Source organism: Pelobates fuscus, chromosome 2 (assembly GCF_036172605.1).
Source record: "Pelobates fuscus isolate aPelFus1 chromosome 2, aPelFus1.pri, whole genome shotgun sequence".
Classification (NCBI taxonomy): domain Eukaryota; kingdom Metazoa; phylum Chordata; class Amphibia; order Anura; family Pelobatidae; genus Pelobates; species Pelobates fuscus.
In genome coordinates, this window is record NC_086318.1 from 31,065,006 (window position 1) to 31,089,220 (window position 24,215).

The 24,215-nt window shown below is 38.9% G+C and overlaps 1 protein-coding gene across 2 annotated transcripts in view; it reads right to left on the bottom strand.

Moving 5' to 3' along the window:
- Window positions 1-1,891: 1,891 nt before the first annotated feature.
- The window catches only part of CD2AP (CD2 associated protein), a 118,153-nt gene continuing 95,829 nt past the window's right edge, over window positions 1,892-24,215 (bottom strand). For both annotated transcript variants that reach the window (XM_063442050.1, XM_063442052.1), the window contains 9 exons: window positions 21,746-21,782; window positions 20,541-20,606; window positions 19,567-19,738; window positions 17,537-17,679; window positions 7,348-7,463; window positions 6,552-6,638; window positions 4,738-5,258; window positions 4,225-4,288; window positions 1,892-3,636 (listed from right to left, as the gene is read on the bottom strand). In XM_063442050.1, the coding sequence (XP_063298120.1) occupies window positions 3,595-3,636; window positions 4,225-4,288; window positions 4,738-5,258; window positions 6,552-6,638; window positions 7,348-7,463; window positions 17,537-17,679; window positions 19,567-19,738; window positions 20,541-20,606; window positions 21,746-21,782 (1,248 nt within the window). In that variant the 3' untranslated portion in view covers window positions 1,892-3,594. The remainder of the gene's footprint in view (window positions 3,637-4,224; window positions 4,289-4,737; window positions 5,259-6,551; window positions 6,639-7,347; window positions 7,464-17,536; window positions 17,680-19,566; window positions 19,739-20,540; window positions 20,607-21,745; window positions 21,783-24,215) is intronic.

Here is a 24,215-nt window from a genome sequence, read left to right on the forward strand (position 1 = left end):
ATACATAAAGGAACGATATAGCTTAAAGTATACCTAATTAATGCTACACACAAGTTGTTTTACTTGAAAAGTTGAACTAATTCGATATAGAGTGGTTAGAAAATATATAGAATGGCAAGAAAATACAGTGAAGCCTCAGAACTCAAACTTTATCCCTTCCAAGAGGCTGTTTGAGAACCGGTTTGTCTGAAAACCGTATCAAAATATTCCATAAGAATTCATTTAAATTAGGTGAATCCATTTCAGACCTCCAAAACTACAGCATTTTAACACAAATTTTACGGTTTAATAATACGTTACATGCATAAAATCACACAGAAAACCAATAAATACAGTGTAAATAAAAATGTAACTTGGTAACTCGGTTCGCTGACAGAATGGAGCTCTGTTCGCTTTGTCTAGTGCTAGGAGCCTGATGCGCCATACCAACGAGGTTCCAAAGCGGTACCAACAAGCTTAATGCTGTGGGATTTTGTTCTAATAACGAGTTTTGTTTGGGTACCGAGACATTTTTCTCTTAAATATTTAGTTTGAATACTGAATTGTTCGAGTAAAGGAGCATTCCAGAACAGAGGTCCCACTGTATATTTAGAAAATAAAAATAGGTGTGTCCCCACTTGCCAATTATTTGGCATACAGTCAGCATAGCCCTCTATGCGACATTGTAGAACATTTCATTTTGTATAACCGGTCATTTTGTATAGCAGGGTCTATATTATAGTAGTGACCTTATGGATTCCTGAGTTTACTGGGAATTGTCCTTAAGTGCTGAATGCAAGATTGGCCTGCAGCAAAACGGAATCCTGTGAAATACCTATAGTTATGCTGTGGAGCAACAATTGCACAGGAGAATCTTGAATGTTTCTGGACTCATCATCAACATCCCTTTCCAAACTCCTACCGGCTCTGATGCCTCTAAACTCCTCCTTATAACTCTACCTCTGCCAGTAACATTAGTGAGTTAATCTTCTCTATTTTGGACTGAATACTCCTATACACATTTTTAACTCTCCAAACCCCAGATGATGACCTACAACATTGCTCTGCCCTCTAACCAGATTTACACAGCTAATGCATTCTGCTCTAGCAGAACACTTTGTTCTTTTGACTCTTCTTGTCGGGACTTGTGAATACACAATTCTCAGGGTATGCACCCATACTACGGAATCTTGTGTACATGATTTTAACAATTGCACATTAAAATTTGTTTACTGCAAAGTACTTTGTTTGCACACAAGACCACAAGCATCCCGCACATAAACACAAAACCAGCTGTCCCACTCATCAGCCTTTCCCTCTGCCGGGCAGACAGAGATACACATTCACAGGCAAACCTACACACATGTACACAATGACACACACACACACACACACACACACACACAGTCATTACTAACCGTTTGTATTTCATCCTTACCCTAATAAATCAATGTCCCAGGTGAATGAATGCACACTTCCACTCCAAAAAAACATGATTCAGACACATCAATTCTTGGCGGTGTCTGATCACAACGTGAATCTTGCATTAAATCGACCCCACTGATCATATATTACAGGTGAACCCTAAGGGGATTTGCCTTCACATGGCATGTGAGCCATCATTCGAGTGATACTAAAAAAACTCCAGTTATTTAAATGTGCATAATGTGAGATAGAGCGCCAGCAACTGTTTTTTTTTTTTTTATTGTATGTATTGGGCTGGTGTGTACGATAGTCATTGCTGCCGCCCAAGAGTAGTGGGAGTTTGAGTGCAGGGCTTAAATTTGTTTTATTGATAATGTACAGATACAGAGAATTTTATTTTTGCACCATAGAAACCAGCTATGGAAATACCAGAATAGAACAGAATAAAGCTCACCCGTTACCATAGAAGTGCTAGAAATAAACTGAGTGAAAATTCAATCATTTTATTAACCATTCTGAAAGCATGCAATATTTTACAGCACCTGTAAACAGTAAGTTGAATGCACTGATTTAAGGAGATCCAGTAGGATTTGGAATGTTCTGTATAAATCGTTTAGGTAAAGACAACATGACATACATTAGTGTGATACTTTTTATGGCTGGAATAACCCATAGCAGCTTATAAAGGATTGCTTTGTTAAATCATCTCATTGCACTTAGTCAATTTTATTGCTACATGAAACAAGGCCATTCAATTTTGGTATTCTTTACATTTTAGTTCAAACCGATTGTCTTGTCTTTCACCATAAGATAACATGTGCACAGTTACCAGCTGAAAGACTTAGTCCGAGTACACTACTGAGTTTATATTAAAAAACAAACAAAACAAAAAAAGAAAAACACAAATAAACTAAATTATCCAGTAAAGCTCCTTTCATTTTCAAAATAGGTCACTAAAAGAGGTAAAAAAAAAAAAAAAAAAATCTGTGCAATTAATCTGCCAAGTAATCTTGCGGGGAAAAACGTAAATTCCTAATTTAGATTCAAGCAGTCATGAGCATCCGTTCTGATACTGATAAAAATAAAATAAAAAATAATAGCATTATAGATTACATCATATAAAGGCGATCATCAAAAGGGTCACCAACTTGCACTAATTTCGTAGCAAAACATACATATTCTAGCTTAAGGTGTCCTACTTTATTCAGGGGGGGAAAGGTAGTCCCTTATGTTAGATTCTTGTGCCGTTTATGAAAAAACAAAATAGAGTGGGCCAAACAGCAGAGAGATGGTCAGATTGCCAGTATCTCCGACGCAGGACGGATTTAAAGGCAGGTTAATTAGACCCACGATAAAAGCCAATAATAGACCGGTTCAGCTGAGCAAATACTTCTATACACCTTTATGAGGTCTACAGAATTACGCAGTGTTTAAGTGCAATGCCCAAGCAACACTAGATTTAACAAAGATCCCTTGTAGTTTGTCCTAGTGCAAGTGACTTAAAGACACAGTCTCTTATTTAAAATGAAGAAAAAATAATGGGGGGTTGGGGGGTATATATAGCATGTGCATAGGCGATTTGCTTTTTGCTTCCTACATACAGTACGAACAGTTTACAAGTTGATATAAATCTAAATATACACAATTCTTTTTCTTAATACTCTGACTGCAAACAGGCACCACATTGTGTGATCCTAGGATAAAGGGATAAAAATGTACAACATAATATCATTATAATCCCTTTCCATTAACAGGAAAAGTAGCAGACTACCATTATTCTAAGGCTTTTTTTTTTTTATATATATATAATTTTCCCTCCCCTCCACGAATAAACTATGTTACAGATTATTTGTAAAGATATATCACCGTTTTCAGAGCATAAACATATTTAAAAATTACATAAGTACTTGATAAAAGTCTGATACAGAATTCCCTCTCTTTATACATAAATTCAGTAGTATTTTCAAGCAAACCCAACACAGAAAAGGTTTGCAAATTCCAGCACAGTGAGAAGTAAGGCCGCGTTATCGTATTGGCAAAAAAAATAATATATATATATATAAAATAAAGTTTATTTTTTTATGAGAAATGCCATATTGTGCATTGTTCCATGCTTCCATCAACGTGGGAATACAGCATTAAGGTTTGTAAGAGACGCCAACCGTCTGACCAATCCAGGAACTTGCGTCATCATGTCAAATGGACGGCGTTTTTCAACTTCTCGATCTCGCTCTGAGTGGAGACAGTAAAGATTGTTTATTCCAAATACAATTAAATAAAGGTAAACAAGTTAAAACCTTTGTTTGCTGTAGAGTGGGCATGGGTTTTAAGGGCAAAAAACAACAATTATCTGTATTAAATCAATTGAATACCAGAGAAAAAAAAACTGCCTTTGCTTTTTAAATGCTTTATTCCCTCTGCAGCCGGGAACTGGTGTGCTTAGAGAGGACTCGTCATTTCACTGGGTTTTAAATATTAGAACCTAACCAGGAACTGAACAGCGGAATGCTGGCTCCCTGTCAATCACTGTTCTAAGTTCTAAACACATCATCCGGCAACAAGCATTGAGAGAAGAGGAGGGGAAAGACGTGGCCTGGACTCGGCTGTCAGCTGCTAATGGGTGCATGTCAAACAGAAACAAATCGCCACAAGATTAAAAGGTCAATGTGCGTTATGGGCGATTTTCAATGATGTAAGAATACATAAAGAGTATTTCTCTCCGTGTTCCTGTAGTGAATGACTCTTTTACGCGTTATGTTAGGGTGTGGAAGGAAGAGTGCTCCTCATGTTAATTACACATGGCTCACGGGAAACGCTCACCTCAAGACTGGTTCGTAGCAGTTTTTCATGTTCTAAGTCTTTCTTTATCTTCTCCAGCTCATTCCTACAGGGAAAGGAACGATAGAGAGGGATGTCAGTGATGACAAACGAGGTAAATTAAGCAAATTTGCAGCACGGATGTTCATTCTTGACCTGTCCTCTAGCGACTGGACAACTATAATTCCCAGCTCATTAAATTATAAAACACTGAAAAGAGACAGCTTGAGCATTTCGCTCATTCATTTATGAGGTACTGGCGAGCACGTGCGTATGTAAAGCCATAACTCACCAATTTTTTAATGATTTTTTTCATTTCCCATAACATAAAGGTAAAATAAATCAAATAAAACCAAATCCTTAAAATCGAGTTTTTATGTGGTATACAAGCCTGCCCTGGGACCTGATACCATAAACACTTTCCCATCAAACAAGTGAGACAGAAGGAATCACCAACCCAGACCCGAAGGGTAGCTGGAAAACATGTTGTTAATAGATATGTAGAATGCATGTTACCTATGTTCTTTCCTAAGTGCATCCACAATGGTAAGGAGCTCGCCGACCTGTGCCTTCAGCTCTTCCAGCTCACTCTTCTTACCATCATTCACATCACTTTTCACTTTAAATTCTGCGGGAACTGGGGTCAAGATGACAGGGCTCAGGGGGACGGGGATCAACGGATTGGGTAATTTGGCCAGAGAGGATGTTGGTGTGGTTACAGACGGTGTAGAGGGATTGGTTAATTTGACCAGAGACGGCGTAGGTGTGGTTACAGGAGGTGTAGCAGAATTGGGTAATTTGACCAGAGACGGCGTGGGTGTGGTTACAGGAGGTATAGCGGAATTGGGTAATTTGACCAGAGACGGCGTGGGTGTGGTTACAGGAGGTGTAGCGGAATTTGGTAGTTTGACCAGAGACGGCGTGGGTGTGGTTACAGGAGGTGTAGCGGAATTGGGTAATTTGACCAAAGATGGTGTTGGTGTTGTTACAGGAGGTGTAAAAGTGGATACAGGGGGGGTGGAGGTGGAGACAGGTGGCTGAAAAAAAAATGGGAAATATATTTTTAGAAGAATGCAAAAAAGCTGCAATAATTACATATTGTACTGTTCTGTTTATATTTAACCAAAATCTTCTTGTATTACATTTTATAATCAAAACGAAAATCTGTACCTATAATGTTATACATATGACAGCTTAGAAAACTTCCAAATTGTATGTTATTGCATGCAAGGCATCTCAAACAGCAGCCTAAGAGAGGAAAGTATATCCGTTACATCTATAGGAGAGTACTTTCATATATATTGTGTCACACGTTTAGACATTAACATGTTCCCCTCACATTGTAACTGATTTAAATACACAATAAAGCAGAAAGTACTAATGTTTCCAAGTATACTTCATTCCAAGTACTTACGAGTAATATTTAGACAAATAATGAGCTCAGAACAGTATCTAATTTATTCTCCATGAGTGTGGAGGTTTTATTAATTTCAAGCACACCATGGAAATAAGAACTAAGAGATAACCGTTAATAAGGCTGACAGGTGGCATCCTCTGCGTTACTATTTTATTATAGTGCTTACCATTGTTTCTATTTCCATGGATTGCCAATGTCTTTCTTCTAATAACAAGGTGTGAAAGAGCACCATGTCAAGACAGGTAGCTCCAATGGCAAGCTATGAATGGCACTATGGAGACGTTGGGCAGCTATGAAGGAATTACTACAGCTGGTTCTGTGGCAAATAGAATGTCCCTGCAACTTAGCAGTGTAAAAGTGGCCTTTTCTAAATGTCTACAATGCTGCCTAATGCGGCTGAAAGCTAGACATTCACATATACTTGCACCCCAATGTTTCCCTATGGGGAAGTATTGAATTGGCTGAGATCATCAGTATTGATCTCAGCCCGAGGAGCAGGGGTCACCTTGGCGAGTCTCGTGCACCGGGGGAAGAATGGTAAGTAAAATGCTTTTACTACAGTGTTAGGAATGCATGTTCCTTGAAATAATTGACATTAACACCGTGTTAAGCACTCACTGGGATATCATTTTGGTATCTTTCAAGTTCAAAACAGTGTTCCAAAATGACTTAAAATTAACAAATTCAACTGCAAAATATAATTTCTTCTTAAAATAAATAAGACTAAATTTGAATTTCTACTGCTTAGCCAGTACAAACATATATAATAAAACCTATATATTATGCAGTTATTGAAAGCTAAGAAAAGTGTTGGATGAAGCAAACTAGACAAATCTATATATAAGTACATATATAAGCAGTACTCCAGCAGTTGTATATGTAATCCAGCAGTTGCAGAACTAGTATGCAGTACCTTTTTGACTTCAGGAGCCTTAACTTTGGCACTTTCACCCTCCTCATCCTTAGCTACCTTTAGGTTGTCAGTCGAGTCTGTAGAATGCTAGAACGTAAAACAACACAATTATTCATCAATGAGTCTATAATCTGAATGGTACAGTGCCTTTACGCTACTAGAGCTCTCATTTGTGGCAGTCAATCTCAAAAGGTTTTATACATATAACAAAACTAAAAAGTTGAAAAATAGTTTTGTTTTTTTAATTGCTAGATACCATGGGTTCTCATTAACCCTTAATTTTTCATAGATTTTTTTCAACACAAATATGCAGACTATTTTCATCTAACCAAAGCTTTGCACTGTGCATTCTGTTCTGAAGGTTCTTTGACAATCTGCAAACTCATCTCAATGGGAACACTGAGCCTACACTACCAGGGAGGTTTGACAACTGGAGTAAAGCTATGAAACCTGTGAGCATTTAATTATGCACTTTGTTATATTGGAGGTATATCTAAAATAACAGCTTGCAAAAGCTGCAGTTCTCTTATCTGCAGTCTTCTACATTCGTAAGACATGTACATCACCATGACCATTGCGTACCAAGAAAACGTCTCATTTCAGAAAGAGCAAATATTTTGTCCAATGGGAGATAATGCCATGTAAGACCAACATTTCTTGCAAAAGTTAAAAGAGAAACGTAGCCCAGATGACCAGATCCTAACATCAAGCAAAAAAGATCTTGCAGTCCAGGTGTTTTATGGCATTTCAACCTCAATAAGGATATTTACTATCTCATCAAGAGAACTTTACTTACAGAATTAACCCCGTTGAATCGACCGGGCAATCTCTTTCCAGGCACCTTTGGTCTGCTTGCTGTTGGATGTGATAAATTCTCTGAGGTAGGCATGAGATCATCAAAACTTATTAGCTCTAAGAAAATATGAAACCGTGAGATTTATTTAGTATACTACTTATTCGGCAAATGAAATATTTGGGCGTCAATCATTGTACACGTTATGCATCATTTAACGATTCAAACAAAAAATAAACAATAGTTATGAAGATTTCCATGCACGAACACAGCACAGGTCACAATTGTGAATAGACATACTGGACAGTTGCACCAGAAGAGGACCATATGTTTTAATACAGTGTGAAATCTGCAAGACACAGATGTACTTTATGTATCCGCTTTTAATACAATTATTTTACACACTTACATTTCCACGGTATAGATTAAAACTATGCCATCTTACCTTCTGTAATATTACCCACACCACCTATCAAGACTCTGTTCACTCTGTCACTGTATGACACCTTCCGAGATATCTTAATAAAGTGTCCAAGTTGACTGGGGACTTTGCTCTATCCTTTTCCAAGTAGTTGTGGTGCCCTCCGTAAAAACAGCTGCCCTATTCTTTATTTTTCTTCATCCAACTAACATGTTGTGAATCTCTACATCACCCTTATTTGTATTCAGCAGGCAGACCAGGACTACAAAGATGATAGGGAGATTTCTTTTTCCCTTTCAACTTGATACAGATTATTTGAAGACCCATGATCCACAAAGATGAGCAGGAAAATTTCTGCTTAGAGAAGTTCTAAAACGGAGCCTATACACTTTGCTACACATCACGTATTGTGGAATGCCATCAAAAATAAGGATGCAGCAAAAGGGATTAACAAGAACATGCTGTGGTTATCGCTATAAGGTCTATGAACAACAGCAACGACAAAGTCAAACATAGTAATAAAATACAACCTATAAATCTATTTGGACAATACAATGTACATAGGTTACTGTGAAGAATCACCCTCCATTCATTCGGTACTTTCCCTCCCTGCTACTTTATTCATGGATTTATTACTGTGACAAAGTGCCCTTCGCCACTTGTGCCTGGAGAGAACTGCTTGCCCGCTTGCCCTGTGACTATGGACCCTGGGAGATTTGGCCCGTTCAATTCAGTATGATAGGAGTTATGTATTTTTGTATCCTTTGTGTTTTACTGGTAACATGTGCTCAATGGAGTCTGCCTCTATCTCTGGATATAATTGGATTATTTTCCCCATTGTCTCCAGGATAGAGGGCTCTGTAAAACCGGTTTGGGCCAGATAGCCATGCTGCCAGCCAGGCCCCAAAAGATACTTTACTAACTTCTGAACCCCTGGTCTGATTCATGCCATTTTTGGATATGTTGTTCCCCTGAATGGATTGATTGTGAATATATATATATATATATTTTTTTTATGTGAATGTGATGTATATTTTAGAAGTTATGAATATGCTGTAAAAACTGTATTTTTCCTGCCGGTGATAATTGCATCTTCTATTGTATAAGATAATTGAATCACAGGCAGAGGGGAGGATTTTGTGTGGGCTGTAACCTCTTTTATTGGCTACTGTAGATAACGTGTGTGTCCCTCCCCTGCATGGGAGCAGGGCATAAAAGAAACTGTAGCTTGAATACCTGTTGTTACTTCCAGTAAAGTCTTGTTCCAGCATTAAGCCTTGGCTCATGTGTGGATTATTCGGCGATACCAGCGATTTATTACTCTGTGGATTACTTGGTGATTTTATTTTATGGGAAGAAGGGAATGCTTGACGGAGTAACGGATTGTACCGTCACAGTTACATTTTCTTTTCTGGAAAAGGATATTGTGTCACGTGACTATGGCAGATAACTGAATTTTAATTGCTGCAAAAAAAAAAAACTAACGATCAAGAGTGGACAAAAAAAAAGGTTAACAAAATAGTCACTGACACTTTCGAGCATAACTCTAGCAGAGCCAACTACTTGGTTCATTTGAGAGAGTCAAAATAATTTCATATACATGGTTTGCTTGTTAATTGACAAAAATATATATATATATATCAATATAGTGTTGACTGGTACGTCTACACTATAAAGCAAACACGGCTATTATGATCTGTTCAGGACCAAGGTTAAAAAAAATAATTTGTATTATAAACCTTACATGGTGAGAGTCATCTGTTAAGCACTTTGATAACTGACCAACAATCTAAGACTGGAAAGTCCATCTGTGAGCCTCAATTTGTTGTTGGAGTACCATGTAATGATCTTCCATACTCTATAGTCCAAAAGCAACTGGACATCCAAGCCTGAATGGTAATGTGCCCTGAGTTGATGAAGACCATCTCATAACCAGTCAATGTGTAACTGTAGAACTGGGGCAGGATCTCATCAGAAGACCCAACACTGTGTTTATTGGATTTGAATGGTGGAGGAAAGTGTGTTGTGAAAGGAGTAAAATTAAAAATCACTTTGCATGTAGTAGAAATAAAAACGGCCCTGTTTTGAGCCAATTAACACAGTGAATCAATTCACAAATACTTCTATACTTCTGAATAACACAGAAGGACAATAAGGAGATCTTGAGCAGTGGTATAACTAAACTAATGAGGGAAGCATGAGGGTAGCTGCTGCTCTACAACAGTAGGGGGTGGGTATTCCCGGCTAACGACAATCGTTTGGAACAAATAACAAAATTACCCTGCAATTTAAGACAGGGAAGACTAGGTGAATCATATGTTATTTCCACTGTTTATGAGTTAACGCTATTCTTGTTATTAAATGTTATGAGAGCTGTAATTTTACATGCTACAAACTGACCTGGAGCCAAATTCGGCAATGCTGATGTTTTGTAGGCTTCTCGTCTTAGAAGTAAGTTTGTGCCCCAAGGATTGGCCTTACTTTTACACATTATAAAACACGTGTGCAATTTACAATGGAAAATACAGATCAATGCAAGGTTGCAGTCTTTTTTTTCGAAATACAAAGGACCAACCTTGTACGTAGACGAACTAGTGAAATTAGATATCGATCTGTCCTCTGAGCTCTGGATTACAACGTTCTATTTTATATTGCGAATAAGATTCACATTGAAACATTTGTGTTCTACATTTGACTATTCCAGCAATCTCAAACTGGTATTCAGTCTGAACCGCACTACCGCATTCGTATGCTACATAGTTCTGCCTTTAATGTGCCAATGTACCCACAATCTGTTTCTACATCAGTACTGAGGTTACAGGTAGCATATTTTCTACAGATGCTAGAAATGATCAAATGTTTTAAAAAGGTGCAATCCAAACACCAAGACCTGTCAATTTATAGATATTTGTACTTTGTCTGTTCCCCGCACAGTGACATGTTTCCTGTTAATGTCCATGGCCTTTTAACAAAGCACTGCACCCCTAGAAGAACTATCCAACACAAACCTGATTTAGTTATGAAAATGAATTCTAGAAAGTACCATTACAGATATACATACCGTATATACTCGAGTATAAGCCGACCCGAATATAAGCCGAGGCCCCTAATTTTTCCCCAAAAAACTGGGAAAACTTATTGACTCGAGTATAAGACTAGGGTGGGAAATGCAGCAGCTACTGGTAAATTTCTAAATAAAATTAGATCCTAAAAAAAATATATTAATTGAATATTTATTTACAGTGTGTGTATAATGAATGCAGTGTGTGCGTATGAGTGCAGCGTGTGTGTGTATGAGTGCAGTGTCTGTATGAGTGCAGCGTGTGTGTGTATGAGTGCAGCGTGTGTGTGTATGAGTGCAGTGTGTGTATGAATGCAGTGTGTGTGTGTATGAATGCAGTGTGTGTGTGTATGAATGCAGTGTGTGTGTGTATGAATGCAGTGTGTGTGTGTATGAATGCAGTGTGTGTGTGTATGAATGCAGTGTGTGTGTATGAGTGCAGTGTGTGTATGAATGCAGTGTATGAATGCAGTGTGTGCAGGGCCGGTGCAAGGATATTTGCCCCCCCATATGTCCTGACCTCCCCTCCTCCTCCCTCAGTGGTGCTTACCTCCCCACCCCTGTGTTCCTTCACCCCCCTCCCCCAGTGGTCCTGACTCACCCCTCCCCTAGTGGTCCTTACTTCCCCCTCCCCTCCCCTCCCCTAGTGGTCCTTACTTCCCCCTCCCCTCCCCTAGTGGTCCTTATCCCCCCCTCCCTCCCCTAGTGGTCCTTACCCCCCCCCTCCCTCCCATAGTGGTCCTTATCCCCCTCCCTCCCATAGTGGTCCTTATCCCCCTCCCTCCCATAGTGGTCCTTATCCCCCTCCCTCCCATAGTGGTCCTTATCCTCCCCTCCCTTCCTCCCATAGTGGTCCTTATCCCCCCCTCCCTCCCATAGTGTTCCTTTTCTCCCCCCCTCCCTCCCATAGTGGTCCTTATCCCACCCCCCTGCCTCCGATAGTGGTCCTTATCCCCACCTCCCTTCCATAGTGGTATAGTGGTCCTTATCCCACCCCCTCCCTCCAATAGTGGTCCTTATCCCCCCCCTCCCTCCCATAGTGGTCCTTATACCCCCCCTCCCTCCCATAGTGGTCCTTATCCCACCCCCTCCCTCCAATAGTGGTCCTTATACCCCCCCCCCCTCCCACAGTGGTCCTTATACCCCCTTTTTTTAAATTATTTTTTTTATTATTATTATTTTTTTTTTTTTATTATTATTATTTTTTATTATTATTTCTTATTTTATTTTTTTTTCGTCCCCCCTCCCTGCTTGATACATGGCAGGGAGGGGGGCTCCTTCCCTGGTGGTCCAGTGGCAGTTCAGTGGGGGGGAGAGGGGGGCTGGCAGAGCTGTACTTACCTGTTCTGCAGCTCCTGTCAGCTCTCTCCTCCTCTGCGCCGTCCGTGCAGCTCCTTCTATCAGCTCACACTGTAAGTCTCGCGAGAGCCGCGGCTCTCGCGAGACTTACACTGGGAGCTGACCGAGGTGCTGAACGGACGGCGCGGAGGAGGAGAGAGCTGACAGGAGCTGCAGAACAGGTAAGTACAGCTCTGCCAGCCCCCCTCTCCCCCGGTCTGTATTATGGCAATGCAAATTGCCATAATACAGACCTTGACTCGAGTATAAGCCGAGTTGGGGTTTTTCAGCCCAAAAAATGGGCTGAAAAACTCGGCTTATACTCGAGTATATACGGTATGTATATATTCGGAGAGTGTAGAAATCACAGTTTTATGACCGGGAACAAGTACTTCCCAAACCACATTTTTACCCATTCATCAGTGCATCATTTGATACAGAATTGTATTATTTTGTTCACACGAGTCTCCAATCTACTATATTAGAGCCTCGAGGTTCTTGACCTAAACCACATTATTCACTATATTTCACATTTGATTTAACCGTTCACAACATTTTTTATTTTATTTTTTTAATGTGCTTGCTTTTTAGGGGGAAAAAAAACCAACTAAAATGAACTGGAAAAATGTAAGTGCATATAGAAAGCTAGCTATCACAGTAAAAACGGGAGACCGTCAATGAAATTAGGTTCTATACCATGCTTGTACAGATCAGTATTCTCCCTTAACTTACAATGTAGCAACCAATTTAACACAATGCATCTGACCTTTTCACACAGATTGTAAATCTATTTTGCATGAATGGCCAGTTTCTCAATTGGAATACGTATATAATTTATTGAGCAGATCTGACAGTTCAGAATTAAAAGTGACTCTCTAGGGGTTTAAGTGACCCAGTTATTTAAATCATTGTAAAGATAAGGCAGTCAAAAAATATTAAAATGTTCCTACTGTTTCTGTTAATATACTACTCATTTCTGTCTATGGAAGAGTTTCTGATTCTATAAATCCCTGTCCAGCAGGAGTTTGTAGGATAATTAATGTGTCCTAGCCAAAGCTGCTGGGTCATCTCTTGGTGACCGACTAAATTCCATGACTTATTTAACAGTCAAGGTTTTACTCTTTTACAAATCAGAAAGACTAGATCAGGTACTCAGATAACAGGTAAGTAGTCACTGGTTATGAACGAACACATTAATAACATGGTATAAATGCACTAAAGGCTTTGAGAGAAATGATAGAAACCATACACACATTCTAGATCACCAAAAGACTACCTAATGTTAGTTAAGTCTGATAGGACTTTGCAAACTCCTTGAACCTCTTTTAGTGTAGTTTCTCTGCCAGTTTGCTTGAAAACCATACAGTCTCACAAATATTTCTGACACAATGCAGTGACCAGAGGATCTAAAAAGAAAGTGATGATTATAATAGATAATGCTCATAACCAAGATTTACATGTGGGAACGTCAAAATAACCTTTACACATGGACTGCATGCAAGGGATCTACAGAGTGACAGGCACAGCATTGTTACATGCACATATGTCCACAATCAGAGGGACAATCACACAGAGAATGTAGGAAGTATGCTTTGTGAATTATAAGATTTAGAGATCAATAACATTCTAGACCATCATCGCATCATGAAACTTGCAAATACTATTTTAGATTTGTGGCAGGTAACAGAATATGGCCATAGTAGAGTTTGGTATGGCTGCAAATGTAAAACGAAAGAGAGTCATCGACATGTGTGTGAATAACAAGGCGCTCAGCTATTTTGGCAAAAATGGCAACATTTCCAATTTCAGATCTAATGAGCTGCCTTTTTAATGAATAACACCATCTGAAGTTTTGATGACGGTATACAATGTAATTGTTCGGAAACACTGCCTTGTCTTTCAAAGGGCATACTGATTACAAGGTTAAATCTTTACGCATCAAGCAAGGAAAGTACGCAACATATTTGTTCACAATCCACTTCCAACCATGGATATGATTTTGTTTTTCCTTTCCTCCAGGACCTTTTTCGGGGCAGGATAAAAAGTATAAAGAAAGTACTGCTAAATATTTACAACGACACACATACATGCATACACACAACACACACACATGTTTTGAGTGCCATGGGTGGTGAGTAAAGCATCACTTTGGAAAGCAACCCTTGCGACCCCTGTAGCATTCAAAGGTTCAAGCACAGAAAGAGGATTTCGGCGAGAGAATGTGAGCTTACCAAAATGGAGAAGGGTAGGGGAAGTTCCTGACACGAAAGAAGGGAAACATGGCAAACAGGATAGGAAACAAAATCTGGAAAGAAAAGTGAAGGAGAGGAATGTCTAGAACAAAGATTTTAAGAAACAAAAATTATTTTTGCAAAGCAGGGAAAGAAAACATTTGTAAAAGGAACTGAATGGCCTGGCGTGCAGTGAATGTGATAGTTAAAGTATGGTCCTCCCGCTAGAATGTGTCATTAAGCACTCGTTACAAAAGCCAGCTATCGATTGTCTAAAAGGATGGGGAAGATGTATAAAGATGCTAACCCTAAACCGATTTTTGGCTGCAACAGGACAATTGTATTAATATGTCTGAACAGATGCTGCAAATTAATAAAACGATAGCATGCGTGCCAAATTCAAGTATTAAAAAGTTCTCTAAAGATCAAAAAAAAAAAATTACGCATTGGACACGCTTTCGTTTCCATTTCTACTCTGGCATGAAGAATCACTTGATAGAATATGTAGAAAAACAGTTTTATAGTAACATCAAACTATACATATCCCCCATGATGCTGAAAAGAAAAAAAAATATTAGAGCACGGAATTTCTGAGGGAGCAAAGATTTCATAGAAACACGTTAACCACATTGCTTATTTGAATGTATTTAAATTTATTACATGAAACACTATTTCACAAACATGAGCATAATTAAAAACTATTAGTAGGTCAACAGAGGTCGTATTACAAAATGTGCTGCATATTATTTACAACACAGCAATTAATTATGGCAAAGACGACATTAAACTTGGCACAATATTTGTAAGAATATAAAGAGTTTTGTAGGTTCTACAGTCTAGTAAGCTGCAGCTGTGATTTGCAGAGAAACAGAGTCACTGGATAAGAAATAACATACTTTGTGTGTTACTCCATTGAGTTACCAACGGACCACATTAATTCCTGGAACGGTGTCCCATAAAGGTCACATGAACAAATCCCATAATGCAGTGAGGCAAAACACATGGCCGCCTTTGTAAAAGACAAACTATGCCTATTGCATGTAAAGGTGATCATTTTACGCTTTAAGTTTCAAGATAGCACAGTTTCTTTCTTTATGCCTTTAGAGACAGATCTTGAAAACTGTGAATTTAGTCAGCCAATAAATATCACCTTTATGCCCCTTGTACTTCTAAAACTTACATGGCGCACTGATTTCCTGGGAAAACAACCTAAAAGCACAAATTTGTGGGCAACCGATCAAATTTACGATAAAATGCAAACATTTTGTGTATCACGTGAAGGGACAGGAGCAAAGTATAAAGTTATGCATATTTTGGTGAAAACGAAGAGGCCCCACCTTATCATAAAGTGGTTCTCCAAGGGAGACTCCAGCTTTTTTGAAGGCTATCAGTGCTGTTTGCAGCTCAACCTACATAGGGAGCTCCCCATAACCGGTCTCTCTTCATCCTGTCCTGTTAAAAACTGCTGCAGGTATAAACCCAACCTCTACTGTGTGATTTCACCTGGGGGAAAACGCCACAAGCAGTGTCTCACGTCCCTACTTTGTCTCCATATATCTTATGGCTGTATTGGAATTTCAGTAATTTTCCCAATACAGTCAATGTGAGTACTTAATAAAAACAAAAACAAATTATGTTTAAGAAATATGCATTTTTTTTTGCATTATCTCTGTAAAAGGGAAGGCAGCCTGAAGTCTCATCCTCCTGTAAAACATATATAGACATAGCTTTGCCCTATAGAAAGCACTACAGGGAGTAGATTAGTTCAAGCTAACTGCACTTCCTTCCTTGGTAGGAGTTCTCTGTGTGTTCCATGACAGGTGGCAAAAAAGTCAGATCACACAATTAGCAATATTCATTACAAGTTAGCTTTAAATCAGGCTGAAATGGCCCAAGCATATCCTTATCACACCAATGAGTAGTGAAGACTTGCATATACGTCTTTCATAAAACAAGCAGCATTGAGATGAAAATGTAGAAAAAACAAGATTTCCACCAGGGGGCGCTACATCACAAAAGTGCAAGTGTTCCTCAAGAAAGACACTGAAACAGCTGGCATGGACAGCAAAACTATGAAGTCAATTATGTGTTCTACAAACTGAAATTCACGGGGGTTTATTGGAGGCAACAACATATAGATAATGAGGTACTAGCATAGAACACACACAAAGGTGTTTGTGTAGGAGACTTAGGGACTAGCAGGTAGGGCACTTCTATTTTTTGTTGACAACAATTGGCTCTACATTTATACCTGTCCCTTTATCTCATTTTCACCTATCCAATATCTATGAGGCATTTGATATTGGTTGCACTAAGGGGATAAGAATACTGCTTAATGCTGCTTCAATAGATATGAGTGATCGCTATATGCACCCTGTTTGACGCATTTACCATTACCCCTTTGTCTAGGCTATAGCCTTGTTGCCATACTCTTTTCCTGCTTCCAATGTTATGACTAATAACCAGAGCACTATTTAGTGAACTTTCCCTGCACGCATCCTGTTTATTTAGAATCAACAGCCATCATTGGGATTAATTATAGCTCCAAAGAGCTTGGCTGCAGTTTGATGCCATTAAACAAGGATTGGGAAATGTGGTTGTAACACACATCATTTTACATTTGCTTCCCAGCTTGTGTCTAATTTCTATCTTTATTTTTATTTTCCCTGTCGTACCCAATAAAGTATTTTCCTACTAGATACTATTGGCATGTATAGATGTAGGAATTCGTAGTATTGCCCCATTAGATTGATCTCTAAGTTAGTTATAAACAGCGGTCATTTTCTTTATTTTACCAGTACTGAGTCCCCCCTTGATTTTTTGTTTAGACGTATTTTCAATATTAATTTAACGTGTACTCCAGGGTGACAATGGATTTTCATTGCTCTAGGAAGAATGGGACTGTTAGGTTTGCGAGTAAGGTGCTGTGAGCATCATAGAATTCAATATCTAAGCTTTGATGCTCAGCAAAAGTAGCCTTAGCTACCACTCAGCAAATAAATAAATGGGATGGGGGGAAGAACCAAATCTAGGCACGCATTATTACTACTTACTATAAAAGTCAAACTAAATAAAGAGATATATGACCATTTGAAAACTTTTCAAGCACAGACAACAAGCATTCAATTGTCATTTGCTTACCATTATCCCTGGGGCTTTTAACAGCACATGGCTCAGCCTCTATAGATTTTGGTCGACTTAGAATATGTTCCAGATCCATTTTTGTTTTACTAAATGGCTCAGGTTCTGACTTGGGCCGACTTGGAGGCAAGTCTCCATTTGGTCTGTAACAGAGGTGTTAAAAAGAGAAAAGATCATCACTTTCTGAAGACATATCGGACAGGATAAAGAATAAACAGCATCGACAAAAGTCAAGTTACGGTGTCAAGCTAGTTATTTATTTATTTAAGCTACAGATGCTAATAAAATGATGAACTTGCATTCCAACGACCAACTTCAAAACATCTACACAGTGAAAACCATGAAATCGGGGATTCTTTGATAACATCATAGTCAAAGACATTTTTGGATTACATCTGCTCATGAATCTAGGAAACTAAACCTGAATGCAGCAAACACATGACTGTAGTATTTATCTTATTTTACAGGCTGGGTTCACAAAATTAACGCCGGAGGTCAATCAAGGGGCTGTGAACATGCTCATTATTTATATGGAAAAGTGAGAGAAAAAAAAAAATCACAATTTGCAACTTTCTTCCTTTTAAAATACACAAACCATTAATTAAAACAATCAGCAGAACAACTAGTTCTTCAGTTGACCACCTCCTCCTCCGTAGAATCTCTCACAGAGGTAAAGGCCCAAGCACATTGATAGAATGATCTGCCTGGCATTTTCGTTCGAGGATGCCCTGGGGCAGAAACAGCTCTGATATGGAAATCGTATATGTTCCTTTGTAATGGCACAAGAGAGTTAACACTTTTATGAGGCTTTTGTGAACACTAACAACATAATTTTCTTTGACATCTGCTTTGATCGCCCCAGAAAGGAGAACTGATCAGAGATTGCTGCATCTCTCGTGCCATTTTTGTTCTGAACAGGTTTTGCTACAAAGTCAAGTGGGAACACACAAGACCAGCTGTTACAGCTTTTGTACTCTTTTACATTCCGTTATGGCAAACAATGGGAAAAGGCAGCCCATTCCTACAGTCAATACTTTTCATAAACTAATGACACAAATATATGCTGGTTTAAAGAGGGACTCTCGCTTCTCTTGATTTATCACCTTGATCCCTAATAAACATTTCTTTAGGATATGCTATATTTTATTTAAAATTTACAATAAAGATTTAGCAGAGTAAATCATAAACCAGTTCAGACAAGGCAAAGCCAGGGAAAACATTGCAGATGAAAAAGAAGCCCCGAAACATTGTATGAATTCTCTTCTTCTTTCTATACTTTCCTAATGCTGACGCAAAGTCCGGACAGAGCTTATAACAATGGCTGACGGGGACCCCAGTCGAAATATAAGGATGGGTGGAATGCTACATTTAAAATTCTTCGCAAGTAAATATTTCTTAAAGGAACGCTACAGGGTCAGGAACACAAACATGTATTCCCGACCTTATAGTTTTTAACCCACCATTTTGGTGGCTTGCCCCCTCCCCCGGACCTCCCCTTAGAAGGGGTTAAAACTTACCTTATTTTCCCGTTCAAGTCTGCAGATCTGCTGGTTCCGCCCCACCTTCTTGGTGACATCAGAATTGCAGATTTTTAGCCAATCCAATGCTTTCCCATAGAGAAAAGGCAATTTTAGCCAATCAGAACCTCCTCAAAGAGATGCATTGAATCAATGCATCTCTAAGAGGAAAATTCAGCGTCTCCATGAAGAGCTGCTTACTATGCAGCACTGCCCCAGGAAGCACCTCAAGTGGTCATCTGAGTGGCGGCCACATGAAGGTGTCCCTAGGGGGCAATGTAGACACTGCCTTTTCTCTACTGCAGGCAATGATTATACTCACCAGAACAACTACATTAAGCTGTAGCTGTTCTGGTGACTATAGTGTCCCTTTAAATATAGGCATAGTAAACACAATATTAAAAATCCGGGAAGGGACCATTACCCTTTTATATATTTTATTGTTAATTTAAGTATTTTCCTACTTTGTGGCACATTAAAGTATTTTTCATATAGAAGTTTGAATTGTCTCACTTGGATACAGGCGTGGGTAAGGCGGGTTTCTCTGGACGCTTGGGTGGGATGGTCCCTGGCTTCACCAAGCTATTGGACTTGCTAACCAGAGTGGGTTTCTTGGGTGGTACCTGAGGAGCAGCTGGTTTGGAAGGCTTTATATCCAAAGATGGCTTTTCATCTACAGAAGAGGCTTCGGGAGAAGAAAAAGAAACAAAACAAAGACAAACAAACAAAACACAATTTAATTGGTTATGAATGATCCAAACCCTACTTGCTGCTATCATTCTAATTAAGCTATATTGGACATGGGATAACTACTTACAGGCAATCAGTTATGCAGACTGTGCACCAATTGTTTTGACCACATTGGATTTGTAAGAAACCATGAAAACTAGTTTATACCGGGACGCAGAGCAGGCCAAGTTATTACAAGTATCACAAATGATCAGATAATTAGAAATAAATTCTCGGAAAGTAATTATATATCTATAGGAGTGGGTCTGTGCAGATATTTGTAGGAAATGTCTTTATACAGATAAGTAATACATCAATAGCGGAGAAAGTCTCTTGAATACTTGACATAAACAGAGCTACTCTGCAATGACATAGTAAGATCTTGCCATTAAAATGCACTTTTGTCAAAACAAGTTTTCTAAATATGTTGTTGGATTAAGTAAATCCTGCTGCAATGGACAAGGGGTGGAAAACATGCTTCATAATATGATGTGTAGACAAGGACCACACGTCTTCACAATCAGTCCTTCTTGGTGTCCCTAAGGTCTTATAAGGGGTGGGTGGGGTGGGGGTGGGGGGGGGGGGGGGGGAGGCAGGACACTAAAAAACAATAACATTCCAATCTGGAATTTAAATTTATGTCGACATCTTGGAATGTATTTTCACAATGTGAAGATTGTTGCCAGGTGGGGATAAGTAAGGGGCATGTTATGATTCCATATTGGTCCAGTGTATAATGTTTGCACTGCAATAATCACCTCTCTCTTCTAGTTTTGATGGAGTGAACCTTTTCTCGCCAATGCGAAGTTCAGGCTTTGGTGTTGCTGAGAAACAAACAGCTGCATTAATGGTTTGTAAATTACATTTCCATCATGGCTTTAGTAAATACTAAAGAAAACACATTTTTTAGGACACAGTTTATATGAATACGTTGAACCAAACATAGCAGGGAATGATGTGTGATGCAGATACAGTTCTACACATAGTACAGGTGGCAAATTTCCAGATCACAGACATTCGAAGAATTGTTTCATATTTAAAATACAAATCACATGGCTTACTAACTATTTTTACATTTTCATTTGATAACTAAAAGGATATTACAACCAAAACAACTTTAGCTTTATGAAGCAGTTTTGGTGTATAGAACATGCCCCTGCAGTCTCTCATTGCTCAATTCACTGCCATTTAGGAGTTAAATCACTTTTATGGATATGCAGCAAAAAAAAATGGCTCTATAAATTGAACTTTAATCACACACGGGAGGCTCATGCAGGTTATTAGCAGAGCAGGAGATAAGAAATTCTAAATTAAACAGAATGTGCAATAAACAAAGTTTAAACATTAGATCTCAATTTACAGGAAGTGTTTAAAAAGGAGAGGTGAGACTCGGGTTGTATAAACAAAGTGACTTACCTGCTAAACAGCAGAAAATTGAGCATTGAGACTACAGGGGCAATCTATACAACTACGTTATTAAAGTTGTTGTGGTTACAGTAGTGTCCCTTTAAGGCCCTTTACTAACCAGTGGATGCTATTTACTGAAAAATACAGCAACTATAATGCCAAAAACACAAAAAAAACACCCTAACATAAACTAATGATGATTGATGCTTTATTCTTCATTAGTTATTTAAATGGAAAGCTTCACACTAAACTTGACTTTTAACAAAGTATATTATTTAGTGATCTCCTTGACATTGTTACCTCTCCTGCCTCCCACCCATGTCTGATGAAAGTAATGGAGTAAAATACTTTCACTGTGTGAATTGATAATACATGGTCCTCTAAGTAGCTTAGAAGCCAACACTGCTGAGCTAGAGTGCATATGGGAAGTACTTGTAGAAGGCTAGTTTGCCCACAATTCACAGGTTTCACTTGCTGAATTTGCAGGGACTTGCAGATATAAAAATTAATCTCTATCATACACAGTTTTGCAAGATTTTCTCCGGTATATTCATACCTGGGCTTTTTACAGGAGGTGGAGGCTTCTTTGGTTTCTGGAAGAGAGAGGGGAAAAAAAGCAGCTTATAAAAACTACAGCAACAATCAAATGGTCACCAGGAAGACTGTCATTCACCACTACATATATATTTTTTAGGGACTCTGAATGTTGTAAAGCCAGTACAATAAGCATGCCATCCATAACCTACTTCCTACTAACATGTGGCTATAGAGAAAGAATGGAAATTGCACTTACAGAAGTCATAAGGGTGGGGGGAAAAAAAACACCAAGATCCAATATTCACTTTGCCCACATAAAGCATTCTTGGGGGGAGGGGGGGGGGGGGGAGGGATGGTCTCAGATTTTGCCTTTTACCTGAAAGCAGCAATGTGAATTGTTCGTGTAGGACTCACCAAAGAGGGTTGCCTTGACAGAGCAGGTGAGCTTACACTATAATGGCCATTGGAGAAATACCAAAAACCTGCAGTTGTGATAGAACGCAGGTAACTTTTTTTGCTTTTGTGAAAGAAAACCCAAGTATGTTAATTTGCTCCTACTGACACGATTATCTGTTGCCAATACACCATCTCACTCACTAGCCGTACATGCAAGGACCTCGGAAGAGCCGGAGCCAGCACAGAAGGACTTCGGCACTGGAATTGGATAAGTGTTTAAAGAGTTATTAAACCCTGAGGGCTCACATGGCAAAGGGACACTATAGTGTTAGGAATAGATGTATTCCTTTCATAGCCTGTTCCACTACAATGTGCATTCCTGGCATTTAATAGCCTTCATGATAGAGTGGAAGGAAATATCTGCATCATATTAAAGTGTACCCCTCATTATACACGCAAGTCGGGTTTAAATTAAAGAGCAGAAATTTAATTACAGTATACATTTACACACACACACACACACACACACACGGTAAAAGTCACAATGTGTTATGCCTCAGCAGGGAAGACCTTGTAAGATAGTACACAACCACAGTCTACACATTTCAACTTTTAACTCTTGAAAAAGTTCAATTGAAATGAAATGAATAGACTGTGTGCCACCTACAAGGGTTGCAGGAGCCGATCTGCATTTTTTTAACGTGTGACCTTTTGAATGTTGCAAGAATATGAAGGGCTGACTATCTCTTACATGACATGGCCATTGTGAGTACTCTGGACGGTTTCACATCCATTGTGGGATTTTCTATTATGCAGTCATTTTACCAAAGTGAATTATTTGGTAGGTGAGCGTAATGGTGAATTGTCAGTGGTCACCAACTGTCTAAGTACCTTTAGAGGAATTTACATTTGTTTATGAGCCTTTTAGCACCATAACCTTTGCAATGATGCACCTTTTATTGGGCCTCATAATGTGTTTAAATGCATCATATCGTTTGCAGTGAAAGTTGTGTTCACATATATACTCTCCTCCCCCTTTAAAGATCAGCAGTTTATTTTGCAATACAAGTTCAATGTAGACTGTTGTAGGGCCTTTCTCTTCTCTCTTATATTCCGTATGTAAATTACTTGTCAAATATCCCCATGTTATACTCGTAAAGTACTGCAGAAAATGATGGTGCTAAATAAATGATAAAAATAATCAAATAAAATGCAAAGCATTTTACTGCCCTCTATTGGACATATAGAGATATATTTTAACTATCCATTTATTTCAGGGGGAAGGAGTTTTCATCCACACTTTTCCCCACCACGACTCATTGGATAGATATAGATATAGATATAGATATATATATTTATTTGTGGTCGTATACAATAAGCTGAGTTATAGTAATGGTGGTGTAAGTCGGTTGTGGTTTGCCGGAACTGACGTTCGGGTAGACCTGTAATAGAGGGCAAAAAGGGGCAAACAGTTTAACACTAAATACGTGTTGACATTACATAACCAATACTTAAATGCATGTCTCAATTCTCACTCAGGTTGAGGGATATATATGGCATATGCAGATGACTCTACTGTCCCATCCATTAGATGATATGTACTGGGATATTCCTAGAGGTAGTAGGAGCAGTGCATATTCTTCTTGAATGGCCTGAAAATGTTAACGGTTCTATTTGAGTAACTTTAAGTGTTGTGAGCTAGTTAAAGGTTGAGGTTGCAAAAAAACCATGTGAACGCCGCCATGGAATCGAATGAGTACGGTTTGATGATTTGATATGCGGAAGTGAGTTTATTGAAAATGGCCAGAGCCCAGCGTATGAACAGGTGGTATTGGCAGAGAGTGTTGCGTGTGCCATCAATTAAATCCTGGAATGTAGGGGTTTGGTAGGTCGTTGGTGGGGAGAGTTCGGAAGAATACAAAAAATAGTGATCGAGTCACCTCATCGGTTGCTATGTGAACAAAGTAGTGTTTCTGTGATGCTGCCAGCCAGATCTCTTCCTAATCAACCTAAATATTGTGAGTGAGGGGGACTGACCAGTAAGAATTCCCATGCTGCTGATTTACTAAAAGAGGGTAGGGTCTGTGTCACTA